This window comes from Varanus komodoensis, unplaced genomic scaffold (assembly GCF_004798865.1).
Source record: "Varanus komodoensis strain SLA01 unplaced genomic scaffold, ASM479886v1 scaffold6_4, whole genome shotgun sequence".
NCBI lineage: Eukaryota > Metazoa > Chordata > Lepidosauria > Squamata > Varanidae > Varanus > Varanus komodoensis.
The window spans coordinates 8974582-8993317 of record NW_025336347.1 but is presented as its reverse complement, the minus strand read 5'-3'; the positions used below and the strand labels follow the sequence as shown (position 1 = coordinate 8993317).

General features: G+C 39.9%; 1 protein-coding gene across 17 annotated transcripts in view; it reads right to left on the bottom strand.

Annotated features, from left to right (window-relative positions):
* Window positions 1-653: 653 nt before the first annotated feature.
* Window positions 654-18736, bottom strand: part of FOXP1 (forkhead box P1) — a 664276-nt gene continuing 646193 nt past the window's right edge. For all 17 annotated transcript variants that reach the window (XM_044451999.1, XM_044452001.1, XM_044451998.1 and 14 more), the window contains 2 exons: window positions 14149-14315; window positions 654-3657 (listed from right to left, as the gene is read on the bottom strand). In XM_044451999.1, the coding sequence (XP_044307934.1) occupies window positions 3513-3657; window positions 14149-14315 (312 nt within the window). In that variant the 3' untranslated portion in view covers window positions 654-3512. The remainder of the gene's footprint in view (window positions 3658-14148; window positions 14316-18736) is intronic.

Sequence of the window (18736 nt, the reverse complement as noted above, 5' to 3'; positions counted from 1 at the left end):
AGGGTGGGAATAATCTGTCACCTATGTTACATTTTAGAAGCCAAAAGGAAAAAAAAAGATGTGCCAGAACTAAAACAAAGAGTTTGGGACTTACTCCCCCATGTCAGCAAATGTCATCCAATAGTCTTAAAGCAAGGATAACTGAATAAAATACATGTGCAGGATATCCTGCAATTCCATTACATAACAGTAGGATTTTTTTTCAAAGGTTTTTTTTAAAGTATAGTTAATATAAAGCAGTTGCACAAAAAAGCAAAAGGTGTTTTGACAAACAGGTATGCATTTATTCCTTTTTAGGAATCATTTTTCTTTTTTAAAAAAGGACTCCCCCCCACCCATTTCCGTCCCCTGCCATCCAACCCTCCTCCCCCAAAAGACAAAAAGGATCACAGAGACACATTGGGCTATATATGTACAACATAATAAACCCCACCCTATAGGAACAATTGTTATTATCCAAAGGGACACAGAATCAGAAATTTGTAAAAAATAGCGAAGTTTGCTTGATGTAAAGCCTGAGATTTTCTCTTGGTTCTTCTGCAGGGCAGCGATTCCTGCAAGTTATGGTAAGTCTAATTTTTTTTATTTCCTTTTCTTTTTTATTATTTTGCTACAGTCTTTAGACTATGCATGCAAGACATACAACTAAGTGCAACTGAGTGAAATGTAGTTTTATTTTTTATTTACTCATTCCCTAACAGTTTGAACTGAGGTATGCGTACTAACAGTTTCTCATGCTGTTATCTTTACTCATGTCTAGCTACACATGCTGAGAATGAACTAATCTACCAGGTTTTTATCCCCTTTTTGAATACCAAGCTAACCAGCGAAACCACTCAGTTCTGGAGCACAGGAATAGATAGCTTCTTGTGAGCTCATCTGGCTATTTCCTGCACATCATGGAGCTGCCTGAATACCATTTGTTTAAAAATGTCCCAAATGACCACAAACTGCCCTCCTTAAAAATAACAATAATAAAAACAATTAGGGAAGAAAAATGTTGAGTTTTGATGTATCTCACTGTCAGCAAAACAAAAATGTAAAAATGCAATTTGCATCCAGTTGAAGTTAATGGCAAATCTCCCATTGACTTGAATGGTACCAAAGCTTATAAGGGGATAGGAGTGTTACTCTATATGAAAGATGCTGACCAAAAATTGAAGGGTAAAAAATACCCAACACAACAACAATCACAGTCATTCTAAAACATTGTGCACAGATAAGCCAAATTTAAAAGAATTGCCCTGGCAATAGTTTTTAATAAAATTGAACAGGATTTGTAAGGCCAAACACCAAACGGAAACATAAAAATATTTGCTTGTGATAGTATGATATGGATTAGTTTTAAGTTGCGAGAGCTTTTCTACATATTATGTAACTTTGCCTCCATTACAGGATACTCTATTTCATTTTGCAAAACAGACTTCCTCCTACTTTCTTAAGATGAAATGCTGCCCTTATATGCTCCCTCTAGTTCCTTGTGTTCTGTAGATTTATCTTAAAAAGCTCTCTCTCTCTCTCCAAAAATTCATTTGGTCACTGTAAAGAAATACAAATTAACAACAACAAGAACAACAACAACTTTGGTTCAGCCATCTACTTGGTCTTCTAAATTATACTCTAATAAGGAGCAGTTTTCCTTCTCAGGTTAGCCGTAGCCCGTATCTTGACATTTGCTTCTAAATTCTTTCACCTCTTTTGATCAACAATAAGAGGATATTTGGCTTCATACGATAAAGCATATAACAGAGAACATAATTTACCTTTGTGTAATATCTTTGGTAACTTTAGGGAGGAAGGGTACAAAGCAGAATATAAATTAAGATCAGAAAGGCTTTTGAAATTAAAAAGCTATAGTCCAACATAAATGAGTGAGCTACAGAGAAGTGGTTGGAGAATGGAAGTGTTTAGATGTCCAGTGATAGAGGGGTACCAACATTTTAACAGCCCAGATTTGCTCTGCAGAACACTGTAATTTGCAACAGTGCTAATTCACCCACAGGTTTCAAATTGTTAGGTTCTGATATTGGTTGTTGTGATAATTGTGTCATGACCTTAATGGCAGTAAGACTTTTGTCTAGTTAAAATGATTAACATTTTACAACTAGTGTGCCTTACTGACTTCCTGACAAGTTAAATCCAAAACCTAAATTATATTCAAACTGATGGATACCACCAATTAAATCTTGAACTTGAAAAGATCACATTGTACACTGTTTTACAATGCTTGTTTCAGATATGAATCAGAAATATGTATAGGTACACACCTTGGTGTTTTAGGTTTTCAAAAGTATTTGATAGGTCAGAAATTCATGTTAAAAAGCTAATAGCCTTACATCGTGATACTCATTTTTGACATAAGTTCAGTTGGGTAATAGATGTTCACTTGGGGGGGCGGGTGCTGTTATATTTTGGGTTTCTAAATATTCACCATTACTGTAAAGAAAAAGAAATGGGAGGGGAGACTCCAAACAATTATGACAAGATATACTGCTCTGTGGAATGAATTTTGGACCACGTTCTACACCATTTCTATGCTGGTTTGCCTTTCATTCTCACTCTTGCAGTACTGCCTTTTTTCTATTGGAAGATAACTTTGCACAAGTTACAGCAGCATTTAAGAACCTTTTTCATGGGCAGGGGGACATATAGCCCAAAATGGAATGTTTTCTATAGGTAAAGAAAACATGGCATCTGAAGGAAACTGGAATGAATGGCAGAAAAAGAACTACAAACAATTCAAAGGACATTCAGCTTTGTATAATGAACACACCTATTAACATTCATCACAAAATTACAGAAATATTAAGCCTCAAAAGGCCCTGGCCAGTTGAGGCCTGAGGTCAGAACTTAAATTGGTATAGGAGAAGTTGGGGTAAAATCAAAACTATAGACTAAAAAAAGTTGGGAGAATTTTCATTTAACCCTTCTCAGTATACACTCACACGTTCTCACACACACGCGTGCATACACTTGCACACAAAAAAAGACTTCCCCGTCCCAAATAGAAGCAAAAGAAGAAGTAAAGGCAGTGATAATCAACATGCGATACTGTGCAAATATGTTGTCCGTTGGAATCCTTAAAATCTGGGCAAAGGCTTGATCTGCAATTTATGTGTACATGCGCAGCTTGATGTCTTCAGTGTCCCAAATTGGAAGAACTGCAGTCCAAAGTCTGCTGCCAAATTATGGATAAGTGAATTGAACAAATTTACAACACTGATGTTGACTGTGAGAGGGAATCCCAAGTACCAAACAAGTCCATCCAATGCACAGAGTACAAATTCCTTTGTTTTGTTTTTTTTCAACAAAAAGTAGAAAAATCAAAAATACTCCCAAATGGGATAGTTGATGGCACTAAGAGTTAACATATTTTATAGCTGTCAAAATGGACCAAGTGTATCCTCCAGACTGTACAATAATGGGGAGAAATTTCACAGCTAATTTTGAAGAATATGTTTTTTCCTCCCTCCCCATGATCTTCATTTGCAGGATCACAACCACAGAAATACTCATTCAATGTCCTCATTTACATTTTCATCTTCATAATCTCTGTCGTGATCAAACTCTGGACTGTGGTTGGCTGTTGTCACTAAGGATAGTGGGCCTTCATTTTCATCTGGATCTAATGGTTCTTCTTTGACATGTACAGGGTGCCTGTGAAAATACAAAAGAAAAAGGTTCTGGTGAGCACTTCCTTTTTTAACTGGGTATGGAAGAGATATAAACAATTCAAAGGATATATAACCTTTTGTAATAAAATCACCTATTCACTTTTTGTATAATAAAACACCTCTTAGATAAACTAGAATTCTGCTGTTAAAGGTATCTGAGAAGCTAGAAATACAATCTTTTCAACCAAATGACGAAGACATTTGGCACAAATACAGATCCAACCACAAAAAAAGGATGAATGATTCCAAGGCACTTGCATTTCTCCACTTCTTTTTAGTGGTTGTTTTTCAGAACATTCTCCCTTCCTCCCCCTTCTTTCATTTTGTCTTGAATACAAGTCACATTGTGGTTCTTAGCCTGCCTACAAAAGGAAAATGAAAAAAATCCACACTCCTAAAAACACTGAAGTTAATAGAAAAAAGAAAAAGCCCTTGCCTATAGTTTCTTCATGGGGCTTAGAGAAAAGCTCTCAAGTGACACATTAGCTTGATTAATACAATCTTCAGATAAATAAATGAAATAAGCATCTCTAAAGCAAAACAGTGGTTTATCAGCCCACTGGGCTTCTTGAGGTTGGGCTAATCATCGGTTACTGTGTGTTCTGCTTTTCTAGTTAACATGCAGAACCTGTGAGGCAAGTCTCCAGAGGACGACCCCAAGTGAGGTTCTATCATTAATCAACTTCAAGCAAACACAGCAAAGAGACACCATGATACATGCTTTAAACTCCAAATTAATGCATATTTTTACAAACTGTCAATAAGGGAAGAAAAGCCCTGCCAGGAAACACAAACGGAGAGGAAAAGGCTCGCTCAACACAACAATATGATAAGAAAGCATAGTCCTAATGAGAATAATAACACTGTCAGCTGTAAACAAGGCAGAACATGATCCTCAGCTCGTGGTGGGCACTGAGAATGCACTAAAGAGATGAGATCTGCCAAATTTCTCATTATAGAATAGCACGTGAATAACCCATGGGGGAACAAGGTTGATTATACAAAACGGGCATGATAACAATTGAAAAATGTTGTCCGTAAATCATATTCACAACAACGCCCTTTACAAATACAAATTGCCGTCCCACTTTTTGTTGCTTAGTAGCTTTTGATGTGTAAAATAACCCCTGCAAGTAAGCAGGATCTACTTACAAGACTCTAGGAAAGGAAGTCTGATTCTGTTGGCAGTACCATGCAAACTGCAATAACACAGCCCATCCAGGAAATCCAGTTTGTTTCATTAATAATGGATATTTAAAGTAATTCCTAAAATTAAGTAATAATGGGTTCCAGTCTCTTAAAATTGGGATTTATAACTTGCAACACTGGATCGTTGTGGCCCACAAAGTTTAACCCTTTCATTAAACTACCCCCCCCCACACACACACACACAAAATGTAGGTGCAAACTTTCAGTGTATGAAGGTCCCCTTCTAAGTGGTTGAAAAGGTATGTTCTGTGTGGATGGGAATGACACTATCATGACCAGGGGAAAAGTGCATGTGGTGTTCCAGAATCAATTTTTAGCAATTGCATTAGAAGAGTAAACTTTACAAGTCCAAGAGAATTTTACAAGTGTAAAACCCAGTATAACTGCCAGACAGAAGGGAGTCATGTGATTGCATTGCTGGGTCCATTTGTACTTCAGTTCTCCAGTTCACACAGTGGTACCATAGCTCACGAACTTAATCTGTTCCAGGACACTGGTCGTGACCCAGATTGGTCGTGAGCCAAGTTAAATTTCCCCATAAGGTTCAATGTAAATAAGGTTTATCCGTTCTGTAACTATTTTTTTAATCAGAAAAATGTGAAGCAAAGTGACAAAGAACAACAAAGATTGCAGCCATCTCCCCCCCCCCGCCCCGAGCATGAGCCTGGCCATCTCCCTGCCCCCCAGCACAACAGTGATCGCACCCATCATCTCTGCACGCGCCCGTCATCCTGGTGCACTGGGGGGGGTAGATGGGCACAAACGCGAGCGTGCTGGGGGGGAGGCGGGCACACTGGGGGGAGAGATGGGCTTGAACGTGGGCACGCTCGGGGAGAGAGATGGGTGCGATCGTGGGTGTGCTGGGGGAGAGACGGGCACGAATGTGGGCGTGCTGGGGGGGGAGACGGGCGTGATCGTGCTGTGGCGAGATGGCTGAGATCATGGTTGTGCTCTTGCAGGAAAGATGAGCACAATCATGGGCATACTCGTGCAGGAAAGATGGGTGTGATATCGGCCATCTCCTCCCCCTGCCCCCAGCATGGTCGTGGCCATCTCCCCACTGTGGCGGGGTGGTGAGGAGATGGCCATGATCATGGTCGCCATCCAATGTGGAGTTCACGACCTGAGTCAAAATGCTTATGATTTTTTTGTTTGCAACCCGATTTGGTTGTGAACTTAGGCGTTCATGAGCCAAGGTATGTATGTATGTATATATGTATGTATTAAAAGCTTTTGTCTGCTGTCCTATCTCAGGACAAGATCTCAGGATGGCTTACAATATTTAAAAAGACAATTAAAACAATAATTTCAATAAAAAAACCAGAACAAAACAATAAATCGCAAAACAGAGCGACTAAACTTAAAAACTATTAAAGTTCAAAATACTGTTTAAATAAACTACTGTTTAAATAAAAATGTTTTGGCCCGGCGCCGAAAAGAGTATAAACTTGGCGCCAGGCGTACCTCTCTGGGGAGTACATTCCATACAGGTACCACTGTATTTGTTAATATTGATGATGTCTTTGGAAGTAGCTAGATGTGTACCAGCTGCACCAACTTCCACCAATAGCTACAAACATCTTTCAAATCTTTCTTTTGCCGTGTGGGATGATCTATGCTGAGAGAATGACAGAAAAGGTATAAGGGTGTTAATGCTGCTGGACCTCTCTGCAGCTTCCAAGACCATGGACCAAAGTTTCCTTCTAGAGCAGCTTTCTAAGCTGGGTGTCTGAGAATGATAATGAAGGCACTGTGTTGCAGTCCTTCATCTCTACCAGGATGGCCAATTCCAGAAGGCATTGCTGGAGGATTATTCCTCCCTGCCTTTGCAGCTATGCTATGGGGTCAGGGAGGATTCTAGTTTATTCCCCTATGCCTAGTCTACATGAAACTGCTGGGAGAGGTTAACTAGAAATGCTGACCTGGGATGTCAGCAGGATTGGGATGATTCTTTTGATCAAATCTAGGTTCCTCAGTGGCTGTTGTGAATCACTGTGTATGGTTGTAATTTTTTTCCTGTCTAATCATAAATAGGATTGTGCCTAGGTGTGATAATAAAAAGTATGACAGCCAATAAACTGAGAATCAATTCACATAGGCAAAGGTACTGTTGGTTCATCTCTTTAGCTGATGGGGTTACACTTCAGCTTAAAAGATGAGCTTTCTCATTTAAGGGATGCTCTTGGGTTTAGCACTGGCTGTCACTAGAGGCACAGGTGGCTTTGGTGGTGTGGAGCACTTTGTATCCACTTAGGCCAGTGATGGCGAACCTATGGCATGCGTGCCACAGCGGGCACGCAGAGCCCTTTCTGTTGGCACACGAGCCAAGTCGCCCCAGCATCCCCCCAGCAGCCATGCACAATGTCACTCAGCCATGACGCGCCGCAAGAGGCGGCACTGAATAGGTGGCCAGAGGCAGGTGCAACAGCCTTGGCAAGTGTGTCAGGAAGGGAGCGGGCGAGCAGTGAGCAGGCGTGCCAAGTGCTGGCGACAGCACCCTCCTCCTGCCTCCTCCCAGCCTGCAGCATGTGAGCAGCCACCCAAGCTGCCCTTCTAGTGCAGTGGTGGGACCCTGCTGACTCAGTAGCTGCAGGCGCAACCAGGCAGCCGCACACCCGCCTGCCCATGCGCCTGCTTCCAGGCTGGGCTCCCGCACCAGTGGCCACGGGGGGGGGGGGAAGCGGGGGGAAGGGAAGGGGGGGGGGGGGGGGGGGGGGGGGGGAAGCTGGGTGAAGAGAATGAGTGACGGGGTCGAGGCGGGGGAGCAGTGGCAGCTGGAGTGAGGAGGAAGAGAAAGAGAGTGCCTGGGTTTGATATGGTGCTTCCCAGGGAGGGAGGTCATACTGAGGAAAAGTGGAGGCTGGAAGTGCTGCGAAGTGAGAGGAGTGGGCACGTGATGGGGACCCCCCTCCCCTCCCGACCCCATTCGCCAAGGCTTGGCAGTGCTGTGGGGGCGCCTCGAGGAGGATCCCAACGGAAGCGTGGAAGGGATCAGCGATAGCCTCTCCTCACCTTTAGTTAGGTCTCTCTCCCTGCCATTCTGCCCCTCCACTTTCAAGTGCCGCCAGAGCTCCTGCGGCATTCCTGGTGGCTGGTTTGGTGGGAGGGAGGGAGGGAGTGCACGTGCCCAGGTGCAAGCAAGCCTGGTGCTCTCTGACTTGGGGGCACTGAACATGAACATGGCTCCTTCTCTCTGTTATATTGTTTTTCTTTTACGACAAAAGATGTTGATGTATGAGGTTTTTTTTTTTCTAAACTAAAACCTCAGTATTCAGGTTTTATTGCAGTGTTGGTGCTTTGTGATAAATAAGCGGGTTCTGGGTTGAAGTTTGGGCACTCGGTCTCTAAAAGGTTCGCCATCACTGTTCTAGACACAAAAATTGTCCAAATATCTTACAGAAACTTCTGGAGGAGCACAGCATTTTGAATGCATTAATGGATTTCATTTACCAAAAAATTTAAACATTACATGAATATACAGCCTCATGCTATATAATTGAAAACTAATCCTTATGTCATGATGAACTGTTGGAGTATAACGTACCTAAAGATAGTTTTTTAAGATACTTTTTTTTTCAAAAAGCGTTTTATTTGAGAAACAAAACTGCCTACCTAGATTGGTGGCTTCCATTTGTGGAATGCTCTCTTCAGGATACCTACATTGTTTTCTTTAGAGAAACAAGCAAACCTCCCGTTTGCTCCCAGACATTTAGTCCTTCAGTTTTTGTTTTAAATATGTTGTTGGAGTTTTTGATTTTTATCTGCTGCTGGCTTTTCCTCAGTTTTTACTTTGATCCTGCTCTACTTAAAGACTTAAAAGTTTATATTTTTACTGTGATCGCATTTTAGGTTCTTAATTCTTGTGAATTAAGTACTTTTTCTGTGGCAATGAATAAGCAAGCATACGTGCATGTTGTTGGCTACATTTCTGTTTTGTCCTGCAGAATGTTGCAAACTCCGAAATGTATGATTTCCCACCTCAGATTGCATTTAGAACTGGGAGGTGTGCAGTAGGTAAATTTGTAAACCAAACCTCCAAAACCTTGTTAGTACGAAGTCTTCACACATTCCTAATAGGTGAGATGTGTACTTACATTTCTGTCAACAGACTATATTCTCTGCTCACTTATTAGACTGCCTCTATGCTTAACAGAATAAGTCCAGAACCAAGGTGTGGAATTATGCTTTCTAGAATTAAAGAGTTTTCTCTAATTTGTTTGTTTGTATAAAATAAAGGTAACTGAATAAAACAAAAATATACTGGAGGTAATTATAATTCTAACTGTTTTGAAAACCTCCAACAAGTGCTGGAGCAGGGTTTGCCAGACTTGCTCAATGAAAGAGCCACATAGGGTAAATGTACAGTGTTGAGAGTTGTGGGCATCAAGTGGGCACCTGCGGGTGGCGAGCCGTGAGCCACAAAATAAACTCAAAAAGCCTCATGTGGCTCCCAAGTTTGGCCACCCCTGTGCTAGAGCTAGATATGAGCACAGGAAGATTTTTCACCAAAGCCTGTTTTCTCCTGATTAGTAGTACCAGAATTCCTATCTGTTAATTTTAGGTTGTGGCTGAAGGGATTAAGTGTAAGTAATCTCAAAAAGTGCCACTTTTTCCCTTTTCACATCTGAGTTATTTGTCTTTCTGTCCACTCGGGGAAGAGAGGAGTTTTTAATAAAGCTGGCTGTTGTTTAAAGCCGCCGTGGTGCACACAGCATGGGGTCATTTGTTTTGTGGCTGCCTTACAAGCATGTCAGGATGAAAGTGTTATGTCCCCTAACTGTAATTATGTGACTACTTTCTAATAGTTCAAAAGAATGGAAGAAAATGGGGAGGTCGAAGCAGAAGTATTTCAGGGTGTCATAAAATGCAATGGCTGAATGGCAGCAAGATTGAGCTGTAGTGTTATAGTTGCTTAGCTGTCATGTTAACAAGGCCCTTTAAAGTTGGTGATCAAGTTTAAATGCTCAATCTATTTCAATATGCCAAAAGTATTAAAAATAATTTCTTCTATGGGTGAAAATATATTTTGCAAATATTTTGCAAGAATATTTTGTAAAGGGAAAGGAAAATATTACTTAAAAGGTATTTAGAAATATCTAAGCATGGAGAGTAACTTCCTCTGATAGTATTGACAGCAGGCACTGAACGTTGTGTATAATATCACAGCAACAATAAAACTTTCCAACATTTGAACAGAATCCTACAGTGTGACCTTTCAATGGGACATTTAGTGGGAATGGTCCAAGTATTGCTATTAGTGCATTACTTGAATTTTTAAACCAAAGAAAATTGCTTATAAAGAGACAGGTGTGGTGTGTTGGGATGCCAAATGAGAGTTCAGTGGATGACAAAAACAAGCACATTTTCTATTTCAATTAACATCTACAGAAGTAGGGCTATCGTACTTCTTTTCTAAGGTTGCACAAAGTTTTTATTCTTTTTTAAGAGTGTTACCTCAGTTGATGTTAAAGCATTTGTTTGATTCTGAAAGGAGGGTTCACATGGGTCCAGGAACATATGCAATGATAAATGAATAGGAGTGGATTCTGCACTAGTTCTTCCATTACACAAATTATCCATGTGAGTGTACATACCATCTCGCTCTACATGAAATAGAGAATATAGTGTGCCAGGAATACAGGAAATAGGAAATACAGTATGCCAGAATACTACTGCATTCTTTGAATCCTATTTCTTCTACTGTGGCCATTTGCTTACATCATTTGTCACTATCAGCATCTCTGCTATTATTCTATATACTTCATCTGTCATTATGATATCAAAATGTGAATTTTTTTTTGTTCTAGTAACAGGACAAGGATGTAGGAAAGTAATGGCAAATATGCCTTCTACCTAATGGAATGAGATCTTGCTTATTTTCACAAACTGCCCCAAACTGAAGCAGCTGTCTATCCCAAATTTAAATGGAATAGAGCAGTTCTCCCACATCTTTCACTTGCAGATTTATTAAGTAAAAAATCCTTTGAGGCCAGAATTGAGCAGCCTCCCTAGACAGCCTATAGGCAAACATTTAGGATGGCAGAGAGCAGTGTACCAGACATGGCAACCATGTTTCTTCACTGCAGAATTCCAAGCTATACATTCTGCAGTTGAGTCCAACCTGACGAAGACCGGGACTGGCACCTCTCAAAAACAGAAGCTACCAGTGACAATGACTTTGTGAAGAAGTCAAAAACACTTCTTGGCCCTTCTGAAGTGGGGCTTACTGCCTTAGACACCATTATTTTGTCCATGTAACCCTCAGGAGGTGCCAATGCCTTCGGAATTTAAGTAGTATTCAGATTCCTCTAGTAAACAGGGACATCCTAGGGAGCAGTCTCAACTGACTCCTCCCATTTCCATCCTCAATTAACTAGGAGAAGACAATATTTGCAGAAAAAAGTCTACTGTCCTTTTCACAGCCAGATGCAGCAGTCAAAGGAATGGAGTTTCGAGAGAGAGAGAATGCGCGACTGACTGACTCTCATTCTCCTGATCTGACTATAAAAAGCCTGCCAGTTGCTTGTTGTTATTTTTCTAAGATCACTGACCAAGGTACTGAAACCTAACCAAAGTTCCAGATGCAATCAAGCCATTTTTACTGATCTGTCAGCTAGGACAGATGTTGGATTCCTAATAGTACATAACCCTACTTTCCTCTTCACTTGTCATTCCTTTTCTCTCATGAATATTGGACAGTGAACCTGCAATCAGGGACTTTCAGTATCTATACAGTTCTTAGAAAATGTCTTAAAGCATTGAATAAACTCTTTGGTGGAGGAAAAAAAAGAAAAGAAATGTTGAGCTGGTTCATATTTCACAACATCCCAGGTTGGTTTTTTTCTCATTGTGCAAGAAGTAAGTGTTAACATCCAAGGTCCTGCACCTGATCACTCCTGCTCCAAGCATGACATGTGAACTGGGATATCTGGGTTGTTGGGAAAAGAAATAACCAACTCCAAGTCGTTTATCTCCCAGCATTCAGATCCAAAGCAGGAATGATTAGATGGTGAGAACCAGCATAGGTTTGCTCATACTTTGTTCAAAAGAGTGGGGGATATGTCTAGTTCTCATGACTAAAAACAGGCACGTGAATATATTTTCACAAAAATATTTAATGCCATTTTCCAAAGCAATTTTATTTATTTAATGTTATCCAGTGTTGTTGTTAAAAATAATCTCAAAACAGAAGAATGTTTTATAAGATGCATAAACAAGATCTACATCCTTACCCCAAAGTCACACTGATGGAAACCTGACATTTTACAAGTTGTTCATTAGCTGCTACCGTATGTACCCCTAATTCCTGTCAGTTGTCCTAATTTTAATTAAACAACTGTCATATACAAATCTTTAAAGTAGCTTACATAAATATCTTATGCCTGGAAAACTAGATGAGTTCTTCCTGGAAAATTTCACCATCCCAGCAACTCCAGTATTAGAAACAAGTAACATTGTCATGGAGAGAGCAAGAGTATTTGTGACTAAAATTGCCTGAAGAGGAATCCATTCAGCAGTGGCTAGAAGAATGTCATGCCATTCTGCTTTGGGAATGCTAATTAATACTGCACAAACAATCCCTGTAAAAGCTAAACACATTGAAATGTTTTGAAGAAAATGGTAAAAGACAATGTTCAAATTAATTATTAATTAAAAATGAATGTTGCCATCTTTAAAGTTTATTTTTCAAAGCAGAATGTGCACTGATTTGAAAAGCTGAAATATCAAAGTACTAAGATCCTTAGATTTCTTTTCTCCTCTACCCCCTGCCCAACATATTATGCAGGTGGGAAACTTTTTAAAACCATTAAATGCTAATTACCTTCACAACTAATTATTAGGGTGGCATTAGGTTAATGTTTTCCTACCTTTTGATTTAGACCTACTTTTGTCAATGCCTTATCCATATTACTTTGAAGTAGAAGGGCTACAAATTAATTCTTCTATCCATTTCATTAATTGATTATGTGATCTTTTGGCAACAGGACTAATAATTTCATGGTAACATTTTAAGGTGCAGATAGCAACAGTCATACACAGTTCCCCTCAAATTGGAGGGAAGAGTTTTCTTTGAAATGCCAGTTAACCATGATATAATTTTTGGATCTTGCAACAAAATGAGCCAGTTTGCATGGTATGATAAGCCATGATGGAGTAATTAACCCAGAGGGTTCTGGGACTTGGGCTGGACACTATTTTGAATATGCAAGCAGTGGTGGGAGGTATGTGGCAACATTTTGTGTCATGCAAAGTCAAGCATTGAGGTTTGGTTAGGGGTTGAACAACCAATTCTTAAATCCTAGAAAAACAGGTGTGACTGGTGCAAAGAAGTGTGCCAATGGGGGGGGGGGGACCCCAGGCTTGGGCTATAGTTAGAGGAGAGAGAGAGAGAGAGAGAGAGAGAGAGAGAGAGAGAGAGAGAGAGAGAGAGAGAGAGAGAGAGAAGCTCACCGGTTATTGACAGAGTTGGGATGTGCAAGTTCTGGATCTGAATCGCGAATCAGGGAAAAAAACTGCATGTGGATCTGATGGAATGGGATCAGGAGCAAAAATGGCTTACTCACAGGTGAGAAATTGAAAACATATCATGAGGTCTTCTATGGTCTGACCCCAGCATCTTTAGAATATAAGATGAGTCATTTTGGATCAGACCAAAGCCCAATCCAATCCAATATTTTCATCCCATAGTGGCCTGCCAGGTGCCTATGGACTGCCAGCAAACAGAGCAGGAGCATACTACTATCCTCCTGTTTCTATTCTCCAGTGACTGGTTTTCAGAGGCATACTACCTCTGATTCTGGAGATAATAGATATCCGTGATGAGTAGCAGCCACTGACAGCCTTAGCCTTCATGATTTTTTCTAATCACCTTTTGAACTTGTTGGACGTAACTTTCTCAATCATTACTCTTGTATGCAAAAGTACATTATAAGTAATGAAATTCCATTTTAGCTCATAGAACTTGATAGATACGGATAAATGACCAAAAAGGGTATAATGAATTAAAAAGCAAATCAATGCATTTATATAATACTATTTGTACTTTATAAAATATCAGCAATTAAGAAAATAAGTTTGTAGCTGTATGGAGTTGTCAGACCTGGTTGAGCAAATTATTATGCTGTTGTTTCAGTGCTAAGTGATTTTTTTGCTTCAAAAGGAACATGCACAGTTCCAAAGTTTAAAGTTTTATTTTAGCTGTGGGACAGGGAAGGACAGATAAATGCAAAATGCAAACCAATAGGAACATTCCTTTTTTACTTACATTGCTTGCATAGGGGAACGTCCTGGACTGCTGTCACTCCCGTTACTGTTCGCATGCTCCATTGCACCATTAAGATCTTCCCGCAAAGCATTGGCTAAACTGCCCAGAGTGGGATTTCCCATGGAAGCAGTAGTGTACAGAGGTATACTATTCTCAGCCATTGAAGCCTGTCAAGTCAAAGAACAAGACATGGGAAACCATAGCAACACATGCTCATGCAGGTGGCACAGAGCAGTTCCAAGGTGGATTGTTTGCATCATGTTTTCTTTCACTACATTGGATAAAATGTCTGTATTAGCAGTTTCATGGCAGTGAAGTATAGAGCTAAGAGTTCACCTAACTCTGTTTTTTATATAACAGTAACTTCACCTGTACTAGCAAAGGCAATTTCACATAAATAACAATTGAAATGATAACTTAGAGCCAAACTACCTGTTATATCAAATACTTTATCTATCCGTCTGGAGGGAGGAATTTTTCTTTAGAAAATCTTCTTCCCAAAGAGCAGTTCTGATCCTGCTCAAACCACACTATGAAGACATAAAACTATGTATTGAACATAATGTTAATTTAGGCCTTTTACTGCAATATTATACTGGAAGTCAACAGAGTCCCAGAGCCAGCATGCGTCCCTGATCTTCCTCTCATGGCACAGACATCTTCATCTATTTGGATATTTATACACAATGATTATTTGCTTAGAGAGTAAGCAAACAATGTTTTAAGACCTAAGCAAAGGAGCCCTGGGATGAAGAATGAGTGAACAAGGTACAGATGCTAGTATAATGCCACCAAAGGAGGACTTCATGAAAACTGATCCCAGTAGCAGGTGTAAAAACTTGCCATATGATGATCAGCCAACATCTGGGCATAAGTGAACTAAAGGGTTCAAAATCAGGACTGGATAATACAACAATAATTTAATGATTTAAAAGGTGGCTTCTAAGGGCCAGTGCCCATGAAATGGCTGTCACATGGAAGCAGCTTTGAAATGTTCCCCATGGTGACACTACTCATGTGATAAGCCATTAGTATGCAGTGTCTCACCACTTCAGCTGAAGGATTTTCACATCATTTTGGAAATAACCCTAAGAAAGAAAGGTGCATTCCAGACCAGAAATGTTTGAGAATCTCATCTTTGCCCACAAAGCAGTCAAACAAGACCCCTCTAAAACCCTGAACATATGAGCAGAAGAGTATTTTCTCAAAAATCATTGCAGCTTTCAAGCATGTACTAGCATTTGAAAAATACACAAATATTAATTGAACAAGCAGTTTGCCACTGCACCAAATGTGTACAATTTCACACATGGGGGAAGGCTGTACAACTTTGGAAAATATACAATTTTCCTGTACATGCTAATTGAACAGAGATTTCAAATGACTACCATAAAGGGCATGAGAACATCATCAAGCTGATATGCAGACAAGCTGGCTGAATGTGAACTTTGCTTATTCACTGACCGCTGTTCTGGACTCAGAGTGCAAATGTCCAATATTGCTGCACAAACAACACTTGGTAGCTGGGGTAAGGAAGAATCCCCCCTGCTCACAATCTGTGCAATTGTTCTATTTGTTGCCTGCTTATTTTGATACAAATGGCCAGGGAAACCTTGGTGCTAACATATTTGTGGCCAGAAAGACACATTTCTAGACTGTCTAGATGTAATCATTAGTATAAAGTTGGCTAACTTGCTTATATGACTAAAGAAGCTGCCCTCAGAGTACTGTACATCCCAGTACACATTTTACTCTGAGAGCTGTACTCCAAGCCCCAGACAAAGGGTTTTAACAACTCAGCTACCCAGGAGATGCCACTGAGCTATGGGCTGCTTACTTAAATCAGAAAGCCAAAATCATCATCATCATCATCATCATCATCATCATCTTTATGCCTTAAACACTTTAAGCCTCAGACTTTGGACCTTCTTATTTTGAACTTGATTTTGATGTGTGTCTTAAAAGCCCTGAGTCATATTATGCTTGTTTGGGCCAGACCGGTCCACATATTATTCAGGTAACTCTGGCGAGGGATTTTGTTCACTACAGTTCTCCATTCATGGCACACTATGAACCTTTGTACATCTTCACATGCATGCACAGAGCTGCTGACCTGTGATACAACTCCCCTGTCAATATTGCATAGTGGTGTGCAGGGCTGACAACCCTGGATGAGATCTACTATGTGAGTTAATATTCTTGTTGACTACCTGGTAAAGTGGAGAATGTACAATGCTGTGGTTAGGTGTAGTAGAGCTGGTTAAATGATTGTACTCAAGAATTACTAATTGTACTCATCATCTTCCTGGAAGGAGTTCTCAAATGGAATATTACAGGGCTTTGTCTTAGAAATTGCTTACTGCACAGAGGGATTGCTTTTGAAGGTCGGGATGGATACCCATCACCACAGAAAAATTGAGAAAGGCTCAAAAGGATCTAGGCAGACTAGAAAACTGGGCCAAATCTAACAAGATGGGATTCAACAAAGATAAAAGTCAAGTTTGGAATTTAAGCATAAAAGAAAAAAAAAATCAAATAAAAAATCAAATAGGAGAGTGGGCCTGTCTGCAGACTTAGATGTTTTACTGGATCACAAGCTGAGTTTGAGTCAGCAATGCAATGAAACAGCTATGAAAGCTAATGCAATCTTGGGCTACATTAACAGAAGCCTAGCATCAAAATCTCACGATGTAATAGTTCCACTATTTCAAGGACTCTATCCTGTTCTGAGTGCCCCATTTTAAGGAAGCAATGATTAGTTGGAGCATATCCAGAGGAGAGCACTCCGGATGGTGAGGATTCTAGAAACCAAAGTCTATGAGGAGTGATGGAAAGAGCTTGTATGTTTAGCCTGAAAAAACAGAAAAGAGCAGACATGATAAAGTCTTCAAATATCTGAATGGCAGATGGAACAGTATTTTCTTTCTTGCTGTAGAGGACAGGATTAGAAACAATGGTTAGAAAATGTAGAAGTGCAGATTTCAGTTAAACATTAGTGAGAACTGTTCAGCAACAGAACAGATCACCCTAGGACATGGTGCTTCCTCCTTCCCTGGACATGTACTCTGCAGTACAGAACCTGAACTGAAGAGGCAGCTGGACTAGATAATCTTTGGGGTCCCTTCTAATTCTATGATTAGAAAGGCTTGGTTTAGTGCCAGGAACTGGACTGGAATGTCCTCTTATCACTTCTTTTGTACTCCATTTATGAAAACTGAATTACATGGCAAGAGAAAAATATTGTAGGTAACATCCATTTTCCATTCTCATATTTTCACTGGTGAAATCTGCTTTGACATAATTTTCATTCAGTTTGATGGGACAATGAATTGGAAAAGAACAGCAGTGCTTGGTAGAATCCTTCCTTTGTTGCCTGCTTTGTTCTCACGTTACTTATCAAATATAATAAAGTTGCTGCAAAGTGATTTAACTGTACCAGTTTTGAGCTGTACAGAATATAATTAAATACCCTCATATTCATCTTTCACAACATAAGAATAACATTCTAGTGTGGAAATTCTCTGTTAAATGGTAAATACCAGCACATTCAAATGAGATATTCACCAGGTGATAATCACATGGAAAATAATGCCAGAGTTTGACCTAAGTGAGTGTCCTTTGCAGAAAGGGAATGAATTGATAAATCACTTTTTTGCACTTGCATAACTGAGATGAACTGCTTGCTTTTTCTTTGTACAGCACATTTATTGTGCCAGGTTCTTTACAATCCTTATGACAATCGGGCAATGCAAGGCAAGGCAATTTTATTCCTACTTAACAGTTTCAAGGAACTAAAACTGAAAGCAAGTGTCTAGTGCAAGACCACCCAGTTGAGCTTGAAAACGGACAAAGGCCTACTGGTTCTGAGCCCACACAGGCTATCTGCTGGAGCACACTCCCTGGACAGAGACAGAGCAGTTTGTGTTTATGACTTGTGCCAGAGCAACTTGACAAGCTTGCCTGCTGAAACAGTAGAAGCAGCTTTTGCATCCATACAGTACTGCAATGTCCATGTGTGTACACATATGAAAGAAACAAACATAACAAAGCTGAACAGAAAGCAAGGTTCTATAAGAAGCTGTTCTTCCATAACTTCCGTGGGATTTAAAGGGCTACATGAATGTAGGGGGTGCTATTATAAAATAAATATATTTTAATTTATTTTAGGCTGTATGTAAAAGTTTTAGAAGTATTTTAAATATAGTTTGGCTGTGAAGAATAAGTTGCATCATAGGCATTAGCTCACAGGTGTTTGAAACACTTGAATGGCAACATACGTACTGCTACATTTCTGAGCAGCTGAGGTATGGGAAACCAAGACTTCCCTGTAAAAGGACATCCTCTATACATTTCCAGTGCAAAAACTAAGTCATCCAGAAAGGGCCAAAGAAAGCCTCTAGCTTCCAATCTGTAGAACAAAACCGTTAAAGCAATCATTAGAAATAAGAGAAGGGAACATACACTGAGACAATGCCTTCTCAAACTTAGCCTGATATAGGACAATGGATGTCTAATATTTTCCTTCAAAAGAACACAGCTTTTAGTTCCTATCTGAATAAATAGTTGGTCTTCTGATTAAATAAAGAGC